Source organism: Thamnophis elegans, chromosome 13 (genome assembly GCF_009769535.1).
Source record: "Thamnophis elegans isolate rThaEle1 chromosome 13, rThaEle1.pri, whole genome shotgun sequence".
NCBI lineage: Eukaryota > Metazoa > Chordata > Lepidosauria > Squamata > Colubridae > Thamnophis > Thamnophis elegans.
The window spans coordinates 3,630,960-3,646,161 of NC_045553.1; the positions used below are offsets into that span (position 1 = coordinate 3,630,960).

The 15,202-nt window shown below is 45.2% G+C and overlaps 1 protein-coding gene across 1 annotated transcript in view; it reads left to right on the forward strand.

Moving 5' to 3' along the window:
• Positions 1 to 15,202, forward strand: part of GAS2L1 (growth arrest specific 2 like 1) — a 32,460-nt gene extending 17,258 nt beyond the window's left edge. Inside the window, exons 3-5 of the mRNA XM_032229357.1 lie at positions 2,106 to 2,202; positions 8,010 to 8,373; positions 12,725 to 15,202. Of these exons, the coding sequence (XP_032085248.1) occupies positions 2,106 to 2,202; positions 8,010 to 8,373; positions 12,725 to 14,330 (2,067 nt within the window). The 3' untranslated portion in view covers positions 14,331 to 15,202. The remainder of the gene's footprint in view (positions 1 to 2,105; positions 2,203 to 8,009; positions 8,374 to 12,724) is intronic.

Sequence of the window (15,202 nt, forward strand, 5' to 3'; positions counted from 1 at the left end):
TCCTCTTCCTCTTCCCCCTCCTCCTCGTCTTCCTCCTCCTCCCTCTTCCTCCCCCTCCTCTTCCTCCTCCTCCTCCTCCTCCTCCTCCTCCTTCTGCGAGATCCAGAAGGCTGGGCCATTGCTTCAACAGCCTGTTTGATCCTCTCTCTCTCTGCTTCCCTTTCAGATTAAATTTTCTAAGCCCTTAAGATCCCAGTGAAATTTGCAGGGTGGATGGAAGAGGAGGCAGCTCCCGGGTTTTGAACGACCAATTCTCATTCATTACGATGCCAGGTTAAACCATCCCTGAAGCCCCAGCGAGAGAGAAAAAGCTAGGTTAAAAATAAAGCCGTCATGTCAGATAATCTCCTGGCCTTTCATGTTATTCCAAGTGGGATTGTTGTCCTGTGGCAGAGGGCTTAATGATAGAGCTGGCTTTTTAAGATACGTTTACGCCACCAGCTGCTGCTGTTCGATAGCGTGGGCCAGCTGAGCGAGGGCAAGCTCTGAAATGGAAAGGTTTGGGAGAGTTCTTGTCTGTTTAAAGAAAAGAATCGAAATTGCAATCTTTATCCTTTTAGGTTTCGCAAATGAAACCCTATGATTTCCCTTGGCAAGGAGTTCCAAAGTCAATATGCAGCCATTGGGGAAAAAATGTTCCACAAATAATCTTAGAGTGGAATGGAATAGAATAGAAATGGAAATGGAGTACGAAATGGAATAGGAATAGGAATAGAATAGAATATGGAATGGAATTGGAATTGGAAATAATGGAAATGGAAATGGAATAGGAAATGGGATAAGAATAGTAATAGAATAGAATATGGAATGGAATTGGAATTGGAATTGGAATTGGAAATAATGGAAATGGAAATGGAATAGGAAATGGGATAAGAATAGGAATAGAATAGAATAGAATATGGAATGGAATTGAAATTGGAATTGGAATTGGAAATAATGGAAATGGAATAGGAAATGGGATAAGAATAGGAATAGAATAGAATAGAATATGGAATGGAATTGGAATTGGAATTGGAAATAATGGAAATGGAAATGGAATAGGAAATGGGATAAGAATAGGAATAGGAATAAAATAGAATAGAATTGGAAATGGAATAGGAATAGAATAGAATAACAGATTTGGAAGGGACCTTGGAGGTCTTCTAGTCCAACCCCCTGCCTACGCAGGAAACCCTACACCACTTCAGACAAATGGTTATCCAACATCTTCTTAAAGACTTCCAGTGTTGGGGCATTCACAACTTCTGGAGGCAACTTCTGTTCCACTGATTAATTGTTCTCACTGTCAGGAAATTTCTCCTTAGTTCTAAGTTGCTTCTCTCCTTGATTAGTTTCCATCCATTGCTTCTTGTCCTGCCCTCTGATGCCTTGGAGAATAGCTTGACTCCGTCTTCTTTGGGGCAGCCACTGAGATATTGGAAAACTGCTATCGTGTCTCCCCTAGTCCTTCTTTTCATTAAACTGGACATCCCCAGTTCCTGCAACCGTTCTTCATATGTTTTGGCCTCCAGTCCCCTAATCCTCTTTCTTGCTCTTCTCTGCACTTTTTCCAGAATCTCAACATCTTTTTTACATCGTGGCGACCAAAACTGGATGTCGTATTCCAAGTGTGACCTTACCAAGGCCTTATAAAGTGGTATTAACCCTTCACATAATCTTGTTTCTGAATATACAGGTTGTCCTCACGATTAAGCCGAACGTTTCTGTCGTTAAAACAGGCAGTTTGCCCTCTTTTACAACTTTGCAGCAATTCGCTTAACGACCAGCACGTGTGTGTGTGTGTGTGTGTGTGAGGGGAGCCTTCCCCTTTCCCTTACACTGAGATATAATAGAACATATTATAATTGCTATGTAGGCACAAAAGTTAGAAGTTGAAAAAATCACGATTATTTCTATTTAAATGGCAAGATCGTTATCAGAACAGCATGCAAAGTGTATTGACCCAGACAAATAGCCCTTTGGGATGTCAAAGGGGGGAAAAAATCATAAGTAAAAATTAGGTATATATAAAGAAAAGATTGGGTAAAACCGGACTTGATCCAACGCTTAAAGAGACTTCCAAATGGTGTCCTTGGACGATGCTATTTTCATTCATCTCTACCTAGGTTCTCCGCAGCCACGTGATGGTGCGTGTAGGAGGGGGCTGGGACACATTGGAGCACTACCTGGATAAACATGATCCCTGCCGCTGCACTTCCGTCTGTAAGTACCCTGGGGAGGAGAGTGGGAGGGGGGGGCTTGGCGCCAGGAAAGGCACATGAGTGTCATGTATGAAGACTCGGGACCATACATGAAAACTTGTTGAAAGCAGAGATGGGAGAGGAAGGGGAACAGACAAGGAACTCAAATGAACAAGAAGAATATATGAAGAACGGTTGCAGGAATTGGGTATGTCCAGTTTAATGAAAAGGAGGACTAGGGGAGACAGGATAGCAGTCTTCCAATATCTCAGGGGCTGCCCCAAAGAAGAGGGAGCCAAGCTATTCTCCAAAGCACCTGAGGGCAGAACAAGAAGCAACGGGTGGAAACTAATCAAGGAGAGAAGCAACTTAGAACGGAGGAGAAATTTCCTAACAGTGAGAACAACTAATCAGTGGAACAGAAGTTGCCTCCAGAAGTTGTGAATGCCCCAACACTGGAAGTCTTTAAGAAGATGTTGGATAGCCATTTGTCTGAAACGGTATAAGGTTTCTTGCCTAGGCAGGGGGTTGGACTAGAAGACCTCCAAGGTCCCTTCCAACTCTGCTATTCTATTCTATTCTCCTTCCTTTTTTCCTTGTTCTGTTCTATAGTATTCTATTTTAAAAAGTGCATTGAAAAAAAAAATCATGAACACACACACACATATTATCCCCCGCCCCCTAGTTGAATACTGATAAAATATATTAGAATAATATGTTTCCCATCCCTTGATAAACAGGCGGAAAAAGTTCCCAAACTTCTAATTTATGTTTAGGAATTACCCTAGCCCAATGATTCTCCACCTCGGCAACTTTAAAGTGGGTTGGGCTTCAATTCCCTATTGTGTATAATCTTGTGTAAGGTAACAAGGTATAGAAAATCAGATGGAAAATAAATTTCAAAGGGGCAAGATCATTATAGAGGGACAAAGAGAGTAAGGGATTTGTGTGTAAGGAAAGTGGTATCCGAAAAAGAATTTTAGCCAAAAACAAAGAGAGGAATAAGGGGAGATGGGAAAGAGACATTTGGGGAAGAAATATCTTATACAACCTATCGAAAAGCAATAGGAAAAAAAATCAGAAGAAAAGATATAAGACATATAAAAAGAAGAAAAAGAGAAAGGAACATTTAGGAATAGGAGATTAGTAGAATGAATTGAAATACTATAAGCCATTTAATGGTATGTTTTAAATGATGTGTGTGAGTTATACTAATACCTCTAAATGTGTAAAGTAATTCTGTTAAACGCTGATCGTATAAAAAAATTGAATGTGAAGAAATATGTTGCTGATTGAAAATAGAGAGAAAAGAAATGCTAAGTCGATTTATTTTTAAAGAGAAGGAAAAAAACGATATTGTTTATATAGGTCAAAAATTAGAAATTGGGAAACGCAAGAAGAAAAGTGATGTGGCTAAAATGGGAAGTGATGTAGAATGAATTATGTGTTTGTGGAAATGTTAAAGGGGGAATCCAGACAATACCCTGTTCACAAAAGAATTTATTATTATGTAACAAAAATAAAAAAAACATATATATATATATATATATATATATATATATATATATATATATATATATATATATATATATATATATATATATATATGTAAGGGTATGGCTAGCTGATGAGAGCTAAATAGCTTGAAATAGATCTATACTAGTCTCTATTTATCAGCACAAATAATACATACATACATACATACATACATACATACATACATACATACAGCATTTGTGCTGATAAATAAATAAAGGGAGACTAGTATAGATCTATTTCAAGCTATTTAGCTCTCATCAGCTAGCCATACCCTTACTGGGAATCGAACCTGGGCTGTATTACATATCAGGCAGTTATATTAGCCACTAAGCCACAGGCTCTCTTCCTTTATCAGCTAGGCCAGGGAAATAGGTATGTGTTGTGTCACAACCCCTGGTATGCCCAAATATGGGAGGAAGTACACTGCTTCCTTTCTCTGTCTATCGGCTCATCACAAGAGACCATCCAGACAGAAAGCCATTATATATATATATATATAAAGTCACAACCCCTGGTATGCCCAAATATGGGAGGAAGATCATTACTTCCATTCTCTGTCCTTCGGCTCGTCACAAGAGACCATCCAGACAGAAACCCAATATTTTTTACTTTAAATATATACCTTTCACCCTGGCTTCGCTGATAAGGAGTCTGTAGCTCAGTGGTTAACACATCTGCCTAAGAGGCAATACAGCACAGGTTCGATTCCCAGCAAGAGTATGGCTAGCTGATGAGAGCTAAATAGCTTGAAATAGATCTATACTAGTCTCCCTTTATTTATTTATCAGCACAAATATAACATATATAATATACACACAATATATATATAAAAAAGAATCAGGACCATCCAATAAGTTCCAGTGAAGAGGGTTTATTGCTTATGTCTAAACCACAATCGATGATATTTATGATGTTGCTAAGCAAGATGATGTGAATTTTGCCCCCTTCTTGCAAACCTTTCTTGAATGAATCACTATATCACAAGAATCTAGTCAACACAGTAATCATTGGCGTTAGATAAAGGCCCACGGAATTCAACAGGGATTGGACTGGAACCATTTGTGACAACAAAGAGATTCTACGTTGAGTCCTCTCTTGACTCCACCGCTCTTTTCCTTCATCCTACACCAAGTGGAGAAAGCTGAGAATGTGTGTTCCACCACGTTGTAGTAGTGGATGAGTATCCAAGACTACAACTTGACCTTTGGATGATGCATTAGTAGGGACTCTACTGCAGAAAGGAGGAGGAGAAGACTAGAATAGAGCTGGAAGGGACCTGGGAGGTCTTCTAGTCCAACTCCCTGTTCAGGCAGGAAGCAAATGGTGGTCCAATCTCTTCTTGAAAACCTCCAGTGATGAAGCGCCCACAATTTCTGGTGGCAAGCTGTTCCACTGGTTCATTGTTCCCATTATTAGGAAGTTTCTCCTTCATTCCAAGTTGCTTCTCTCCTTGATTAGTTTCCACCCATTGCTTCTTGTCCTGCCCTCAGGTGCTTTAGAGAATAGCTTGACTCCCTCTTCTCTGGGGCAGCCCCTCAAATACTGGAATGCTACTATCATGCCAGCCCTAATAAGGAAAGGCACAAAACTGAAACTGAGTGGAATTTATGTAATCTTATCTTATATGAGCTAATTCAATTTTATTGCAATGCTACCTTGACAGGAACTTTCCAGTGTGAAAGTCCAGCCCTTCCCTGGACACCTTGACAGCCCGAGAAACTAAGGGAGGGTCTCCCTTCTGAACTTATAGAGCCGAGGTGGCGCAGTGGGTAGGGTGCAGTACTGCAGGCCACTACAGCTGACTGTTATCTGCAGTTCAGCGGTTCTAATCTCACCGGCTCAAGGTTGACTCAGCCTTCCATCCTTCCGAGGTGGGTGAAATGAGGACCCAGACTGTGGGGGCGATATGCTGACTCTGTAAACCGCTTAGAGAGGGCTGAGAGCCCTATGAAGCGGTATATAAGTCTAACTGCTAACTTCTTGCCCCTCCCTTCTTGCCCCTACTTATTTCATATCTCTGTTCAATTGCTTTTTGAAGGGGGAGGGGCTCAATCGTAGAGAAATGGCTTGCTTCCCCCCACACACACACACTTTCTGGATCGTCTTTGACATCCCAAGCTTCCCTATAGCTCTGGAATCTCTCAGTGGTCTCCCTTCCCCGTATACTGGCAGTTCCAATTCTGCTGAAAGTTTTGAGTTCAACTAAGATCCCTAAAGCGAAAACTTCAATGAGCTTTGAGATCAAGGTCAATAGCGTTGATGGCTGGGAGCTGCTGGCTGCGAAGCACATCAGTCTGGGCTCTGAGTTCAAATGCTACCCCCTGTGTGCCTGATGCTACCTCAAACCGATAGGGGATCTGAACGTCAGCAGCAAAAGGGAAAGTTGTTTTGAAAAATGTCCTTACAGGTGCAAAGCCCGTGTAAAATTCCGTAAAATGCTGTAATTTTAAGAGTGCCCAGTGGTTAAAAAGAGCCCGATTTATGCTCTATATGTATCCCCCAAGGAGTTAACTGGAAGCTTCCTGTGAGAAGGCAACAGGAAACAATATTCATCCAAAAAGAAAAATGACATAATTAAAAAGTGGCTTCCAACTTGGGGAGTTGAGCAGGATGTTGGTTGAGTTGCAGCATTGCAATGGCGCCCCCTGGTGGCTTGTAGCCATCAGCCATTTGTTGCTATATACATATTATTATTATTCTTTTTCTTCTTGTGCCATATCCATCATCGGACGTGATAGAAAGATAGATAGATGATAGATGATTGATAGATAGATAGATATGTAGATAGATAGATAGATAGATAGATAGATAGATAGATAGATAGGTAGACAGACAGACAGACAGACAGACAGACAGACAGAGAGAGATAGAGGGGGGGGAGAGATTAAATATAAGATAGAGAAAGAGAGATGGAGAAAGAGATAAGTAGATAGATAGATATAGATAGAGAGAGAGAGATAAAGAGAGAGAGATAGAAAGTGAGATATAGATAGAGAGATAGAAAGATAGATAGAGAGATAGATAGAGAGATGGATGAAGATAGAGAGGGGGAGAGAGAGAGATTAAATATAAGATAGAGAGAGATGGAGAGAGAGATAAGTAGATAGATAGAGAGAGAGAGAGATAAAGAGATAGATAGATAGAAAGTGAGATAGAGAGAGAGATGGATGAAGATAGAGAGGGAGAGAGATTAAATATAAGATATAGAGAGAGAGATGGAGAGAGAGATAAGTAGATAAATAGATAGAGAGAAATAAAGAGAGAGAGAGTGATAGAAAGTGAGATATAGATAGAGAGCTAGAGAGCTAGATAGAGAGGGAGATAGAGAGATGGATGAAGATAGAGAGGGGGAGAGAGAGATTAAATATAAGATAGAGAGAGAGATGGAGAGATAGATAGATAGATAGATAGATAGATAGATAGATAGATAGATAGATAGATAGATAGATAGATGATAGACAGACAGACAGACAGAGATAGAGGGCGGGAGAGATTAAATATAAGATAGAGAAAGAGAGATGGAGAAAGAGATAAGTAGATAGATAGATAGATATATAGAGAGAGATAAAGAGAGAGATAGAAAGTGAGAGATAGATAGAGAGATAGGAAGATAGAAAGTGAGATAGAGAGAGAGATGGATGAAGATAGAGAGGGGGAGAGAGAGAGATTAAATATAAGATATAGAGAGAGATGGAGAGAGAGATAAGTAGATAGATAAAGAGATAGATAGATAGAGAGAGAGATAAAGAGATAGATAGATAGAAAGTGAGATAGAGAGAGAGATGGATGAAGATAGAGAGGGGGAGAGATTAAATATAAGATATATAGAGAGAGATGGAGAGAGAGATAAGTAGATAAATAGATAGATAGAGATAGAGAGAAATAAAGAGAGAGATAGAGATAGAAAGTGAGATATAGATAGAGAGCTAGAGAGCTAGAGAGAGAGAGAGAGAGATGGATGAAGATAGAGAGGGGGAGAGAGAGATTAAATATAAGATAGAGAGTGATGGATAGATAGATAGATAGATAGATATAGATAGAGAGATAAAGAGAGAGATAGAAAGTGAGATATAGATAGAGAGATATAGATAGAGAGATAGATAGATAAATAGAGAGAGAGATAGATAGATAGAAATAGACAGAGACTGACAAACAGATATCAACAGATCTATTGGATCTGTGGATTTTATACGTATGTCCAACCGTCTTCTGTTATTTTTTGAGTCACCTTCAGTCTCTTGAACTCACGCTGGCTGATTCGTTTGGCTATTCTTTCTCATTTTTCCGCAGCTCACCGTCTGACCCAGAGTCGGGGGCTCGGCTTCTCCCCCCAGAAAACGAGTGGCCTGGCCAGCCCCCAGGCAAACAGCCCCACCACTCAGCGTCGGGCTGAAACTACGGGCCTGCATAAAGTCTCCGAGACCCACCACTTGGGGGAGAAACGGCTCTTGGCTGGAGGGGACCCGTCTCTCCCCAAAGGAAACCGTCCCGTCCCTCCCACCAAGAGGTCTGGGACGGCTACCCCGCCGAGGCAGGGATCGCTGACTCCATCCAGTGGGAAATGTAGCGCGTCAGGACAGAGGGGTGCCAGCCCTTTGAGGGGGTGCACGTCCCAAGCCCACCAGGACACAGTAGATTCCCACCTTTCAGTCAGGTAAGGAGGGGGGGTTTGCATCTTGAAGGCAGTGGTGAGATTCAAACATTTCCCCTACCGCTTCTGTGGGCGTGGCTTGGGGGGCATGGCTTGGTGGTCATGTGACTGGGCAGGGGTGGCTTGGCGCGACAAGCGGGAACCACACAGAGTCAGAGAGAGCTCAAAAACAAACTATCACACTTTACACAAAAATAACACAAGAGCTACACAACTGACTCGCACACAATCTCACACGCGATCAGCTGCGACAATCAGCTGCGTCGCGCGATCGTGGGAACTTTAAAAAAAACTTTTTTAAAGCATTTTTTTTTACTATCGGTTTGGGCAAATAGGTCGTTAAAAAATGCTTTCAAAAGTTTTTAAAAAGTTCTGACTCCCACTGACTGTCGCAACTGATCATTGGAACCGTTTTTTAAAACTTTTTTAAAGGGTCTTTTTACTACCGGTTCAGGCAAACCGGTGGCATTTGTACTACCGGTTCGGGCGAAAATTGATCCAAACCCAAATTTGAGCTAAGGTGGCGCAGTGGTTAAATGCAGCACTGCAGGCTACTTCAGCTGACTGCAGTTCTGCAGTTCGGCTGTTCAAATCTCACCGGCTCAGGGTTGACTCAGCCTTCCATCCTTCCGAGGTGGGTGAAATGAGGACCCAGCCTGTGGGGGCGATATGCTGACTCTGTAAACCGCTTAGAGAGGGCTGAAAGCCCTATGAAGCGGTATATAAGTCTAACTGCTATTGCTATTGCTATTTCACCTCCGCTTGAAAGTCAGGATAAAGTTCTCACCATAAGTTTGGAGACAAGGATCTTGTTCATTTTCAAAAACTTTGTCAACTTGTTGTTCACGGCAATTTTGCTGCATTTGAATCCAAACTTCTGGCAAAGCTTCCAATGTGTAATTGCCCGATTATTAGTATCATTTAACATTTAATCTTCAACTCGATTCAACGTCTGGGACTGGTGAAAACTTAACAGTTCAGGTCCTAACCAAGGACTTAAAGAGCTTTTAAGGTAAATTTGAGTAAATAAACAGTTCCGAATAAGATGAATTTTTGCAGTTGTTGTTGTCTACTATTATTCTACTATGCCTTTTCTATTATGGGAAAATGGGAAGGGGGTTAGATGATATGTAGCCATAACAACATTCTTTCTTGAAAGCCAAGGTCATCCTTTGTCTCTGCACCTCTGCACCTGACCGGAACCGGATGGGCGGAAGCTGCCAGTGTGGCAGTGGGAGATTTAAAAAAAAGATTTGATGAAAAAAAAAACATTTTTGAGGTAACTATGACCTGGATGACTGAGCATTAGAAATTCTGTTTATATATAGCATTACAGATCAAACAGAGCGTACAGTCACCATGTGCTTTACTGCTTAACTGTTTTAACAGGAAACAGGAAACTTTTCTTTCAACAAAAGGACATAGAATGTATACCATAGACCCAAACTTGTAAACACTGCCATCTGCTGGCTGAATGTTACTGTAGTTGTTGCATAAAAATACAAGGAAACAGTACTCCAACCCTGAGGAATCTCCGTAGACACAAGTCTTCAAAGTGTCAGGGTTCCAAATAGCATCCAAAAGTAAATCAGAGTCCAAGGCAAAGTATTCCTCAAAGTTCCAATTTATTAAGAGAGCCATAATTGGCACATCTGGGAAAAAACGAATCTGAAAGCTTCCCGGTTTTCCCCACCCAGTTGAAAGTTCAAGATCCTGCCCTCCCCACACCCACAAGCCCATCACATGGTCCAATCTCCCACTGCCACGCTGGCAGCTTCCACCCATCAGGTTCCGGTCAGGTGCAGAGGTGCAGAGCAGAGGTGGGTTACTACCAGTTCGCACCTATTCGGTAGAACCGGTTCGTCAAATCTACCAAACCGGTTAGAAGAGGTTCCACCAGTGGACCTGGAAAGCAGGCCACACCTACAGAAGAGGTTCCAAATTTTTTTGAAACCCACCACTGGTCCTTGGATATGATTATTCTACACTATCATGCTCCTATTTATAAAACTCAGTGCCTCTGTGAAAGGTAAGGATGACTACCGCGTTTGTGGCGCAATCAGAACATTGCGTGTGTTGAAGTTGTTTTAACGCAAACCAAAGATGCCTTTTAAAAAACAAGTTTACATCCTATTCTTATGCATGCCAGTGCTGTGTGTGACGTAATTTAAGGTGGTTCTGACAAGTGTCGTCGGCATCTTCATATCCGGTCACATGGGCGGCAAGCCACTCCCATCCGGACACATGGGCGGCAAGCCACTCCCACAAAGGAGGCCACACCCACAGAGTAGGTTCGAACAATTTTTGAAACCCACCACTGGTGCAGAGACAAAGGATGACCTTGGCTTTCTAGAAAGAATGTTGTTATGGCTACATATCATCTAACTCCGTACAATCCCATTTTCCCATAATAGAAAAGGCATAGTAGAATAATAGAAAGTGTAGCAGGCCAAAGACCCAAAAGAAAAGATGGCTGCAGGCCTGAAACAAAGTTTCCAAGTTTGGAGACCCCTGGCCTAGACAGATAGCAGAAGTCGAAGTCATCCCCAGCCAGGTGTTGGGGAAAACAGAAGAGCAGCCAAGGGTGACTCACCCCAAACCACAGACGTAAGGCAGAGAGGCCGCCTGATGTGATGACGGATTTTTTCCAGACGGCTTTCTGAGCCAGAGCTGTGAGTAAGGAAAGCCGAGGAGGCTCTCCTGGTTATCTAGTCTGCTAATTGCTCCATAATGGACTTTAAGTGGAAAGGGTGGGGTAGACAGAAAAACAGAACTGGAGGTTGAGAGAGACTAGGAGCCACTTTTCAGACATCAATGTTTTGAAAAACCAGAAGCACCTCCCTGCTTGGTCTGGAAGGGAGCTTTCAGATCGTGACCCGTCAAAACCGCGGAGGACAAAATCGCGCTCGACGAAAGCGTGCATTTGACGTCATCACAGCGCGACGAAAAAAATTAAAAATTGAAATAAAATTAAAATTAAAGCAAGCCGATTCACATAAAGGTAAGGGTTAGGGTTAGGTTTACGGTTAGGGTTAGGTTAAGGGTTAGGGTTAGGTTTAGAGCGTTAGGGTTACGTTTAGCGTTAGGTTAAGGGTTAGCGTTAGGTTTAGCGTTAGGTTAAGGGTTACATTTAGGGTTAGATTTAGGGTTAGGTTAAGGGTTAGGTTTAGGGTTAGGTTTGGGGGGGTTAGGGTAAGGTTTTCGCTTTATTTTTACATTTTTCGATCACAGCACGATGTTTTTGTCGCGCTGTGATGACGTCAAATGCGCGCTTTCGTCGAGCGCGATTTTGTCCTCCGCGGTTTTGTGGTGGAACCTTTCAGATTCCTCCCAGTTTTTTTTGCTGCTGCAAAACAGAAATAAATATAGGAACATCTGCAATCAGAAAAAAAAAAGAAACTTACCATATTTTTCAGAGTATAAGTCGCACCTTTCCCACCAAAAAAAGAGAGTGAAAATCTGGGTGCGTCTTGTACACTGAATACAGCATTTTTGGCCTCCCCACACCCTGCCCCTTTCGCAAAAATGGACGTGCAGAGTTTGGAGTTTATTCAATTTGTAGGCCGCCCTATTCCCCGAAGGGACTCAGGGCAGCTGAACAAAAGCCAAGGGAGGGGAAATTACAAAAAGTAAGACAAAAACAGTCGGACAATACGAACAATTTAAAAGCACAACAGACACAGCAAATTCAAGTAGGGGGGGGGGGACTCAATCCCAGGCTTGCTGGGACAGCCAGGTCTTCACGGCCGTCCGGAAGGCCCGAAGGGTGGAGAGGGTCCGAATCTCCATGGGGAGCTCGTTCCAAAGGGCCGGGGCAGCCACAGAGAAGGCCCTCCTCCGGGTGGTCGACAGCCGGCATTGGCCGGCAGATGGAATCCGGAGGAGGCCTAATCTGTGGGATCGAATGAGTCTGTGGGAGGCAATCGGCAGAAGGCGGTCTCTCAAGAGGGTTTGGGAGGCCTGCAACGTGCTCCTAGGGGATGGGGAGGGCAAAAACGAATGAAAAACAGGCTCGTTTTTGCCCCCTCTGTCCTCAGGAGCACCCTACAAGCCTCCCAAAAGCTATGCATGCCCTGGGGTTTTTTTTGCAAAAAAAGGGGCCATTTTCGTGAAAAATGGGCTGTTTTTTGCTCGTTTTTGCCCCAGGAGAACTTTCCAGACCCCTCAAACTCTCTGCATGCCCTGTTTTTCACAAAAAAACGAGGCGTGCAGAGGGTTTGGGAGGCCTGCAGAGTGCAAAAACTTTCTTTTTTTATTTACCTCTTCAAAATCTTGGTCTGTCTTATACTCTGAAAAATACGGTAAATCCCAGAGAGACAGACGGTCTTTTAAAGGCTGCCCTTCTTTCTTGCAGGAACCCCAGGGCCCGGCGTCTTTCTGGAGACAGCGACTCCTCCTCCTCCTCCTCCAGGCACAGTGCCAGCTTGGGAAGGAAGCGGAGCGAAGACGCCAGCCTAGCACTCAGGAAGGAGGCAGGGAGGCGTGTCTCTGAGGGACCTGCTTCACAGCTCCACGTCGGGCCCAAACGGCCGCCAACCAGCCGGAGTCAGTCACGAGACCGTCTCAGCTTGCCGAAAACCATGGCGGTGCCTAGGAAGGTTGAGTCAGAAGAGCGGGGCCGTCCTCGCGTGACGAACCGGCCCAATAAGCCCGGACCGCAGAGCCCTCGTCCCCGGGCCCGCAGCCAGGGAAGGCCTGGAGGGGAGCCTGTGTTGCTTATCAGCCGAGCCAAGGATGGACAACATTCCTGGACACGAGCCAACGAGACCAAGGAGAACGCCGGGGGTTCTGGAAGAAACACCCCCAGGACCAAGAGCCCGGCAAGGGGTCAGCTGACCCCGGTGGGTTCCCGTAGCCCTGCCCCCACCAAGCGCCGGGGTTCCTTGCCCGCTACCAAAATAGCCAATCCCTCCATCCGAATGCCTCCACCGGCCCCAGGACGTCAGCGACAGCCCTGCTTGACCGGACAACGTGGGGCCACGAGGCAGCCCCAGTTGGGGCAGAGCGGGCCTTCCGGACAGCCCGACGACCCTTTAGGGCAAGAGTTGGCAGTGATGGCACAAGCTTTCCGCACCCCGCTGCGCCTCGACCCGAGCCAGGAGCAGCAGCTCTACCGGCGCCTGGAGGAAGAATTCCTAGCCAACGCTAAAATGATAGGTTTGGAAATGGACGAAGAGCTGGACCCGGGCAGCCAGGCCTGCAACGGCGCCCGGCTCTTGCCCGCGAATCCGGACCAAGGGACCGCCGATTCCGCCTACTGCTCCTCCAGCTCCTCCTCTTCCTCCCTCAACGTCTTCAGCAAGTACGGTCTCCAACCCGAGGAGTCCAAGCGGAAGGCAGCCCACCAGACGGCCGGCAGTTCCGAGCCGGTGGATTTCCACAATGGCTCGGCAGAAGTTTCCGAGCTCTGGGACTCATCCGGTTACCGTGACCGAAGGAGCCGCTGGAGGAAACCGGTCCTTTCCAGCTCATCCGATGAAAGCAACTGCTACCTGGGACTGAACGACGTCCAGGAGGTCCAGGAGGGTCTGGAGCTGGGCGAGACTCTGGTGGATAGCCCCTGGGCCTCTGGGGAGCCGGTCCCTTCCCACACAAAGCGGGGATCCTCCCTCCAGGATGTCCTGGAGACCCTCGACACATCCCCTTTGGCACAGTCGTCCCTGAGTAATCCCGACCTCGTGCCTTCCATCGACAAGCTGAAGCTGCGCCCGCAAATCAAACCCCGGGCCGACTCCCAACCAGACAAGACCCCATCAAAAATCCCTACTCCCCTCAGCTATAAGGCTTCCGGAGCCCAGAAGGCTCCGGCGGGAAGCACCTCTGCCAAGGACAGTCCGGGCAGAGGTCGGTCCGAGCGCCGGGGATGGGCGGCCTTCCACAACATCTTCTCCTCGTCCTTCGGGGAGTGTTCCGGCGGTTCGGTGGAGTCTGGCGTGGCTGATGAGGGGGCTTGGGCCTAGGCACCAGTGGACAGCACCGCCTACGCCTCCTCCTCCTTCCCCCCCTGCACCCGCTTCCATGGTCCGGCCCTGTCCTTCTAGCTGCTTCCGTGGACCCTTTCCCCGTGTGACTTTATCATATGCTGCTGTGCAGAAGAGAGATTTATTTTTGGGTGGTGGGAGGAGAGGGGGATGGAGGGAGGGATGGAGGAGGGGCGGGTCAGAAAGCTTTGGATTGCAAAAGGAGATTCATCCTTCTATATTTTATTTTTGGAACGAGAGGCCGGAAGACGGCAGAGCTTAAATTGCGGGACCGAGAGGTTGGCACTTAGGTTGTGTGTATGCATGTGTTGTTGTTGTTTGGGGGGGGGTTGCGTACGTGTGAAAGGCTTGCATGGGGAAGTCCTTTAACACTGGAGACTAAAGGGAGCGTCAGGGTTAATATTCACTCCCTTGGTCAATCACTGTCCAGGTTCCGCCATCATGGTGTTTCCCTCTTAGCTCAGCGCAAGCAGTCCTTGATTTACCAACATAGAAACCGCAACCTGTATCCCTAAGTGACACGGTTGGTAACTGAGCCATGTCCGATGTTACGACCTGTTTCGCCACAGTCATTAAACGAATCCACCTGTCCCTATTAACTTCCTCAAAATCCCCCTCCCCGAAAACAGCGAGCATCTGAAGTTTAATCACGGTTCGGCTGTGACTCCGTTGTAAGTCCCAATTTTCAGTGCCATCGTAACTTGGAACAGGGTTTTTTTTTTCAATGGTCGTAAGTCGAGGACTGTGTGTAGCACATCCGCGGGTTCCAACAACGTTCTTGTTTCGTTTGGACAGAAAGTCCAGCACTAAAAGTGTTTTTTTTTTTTTTAAATCAGGGCAACCTAGTCAAC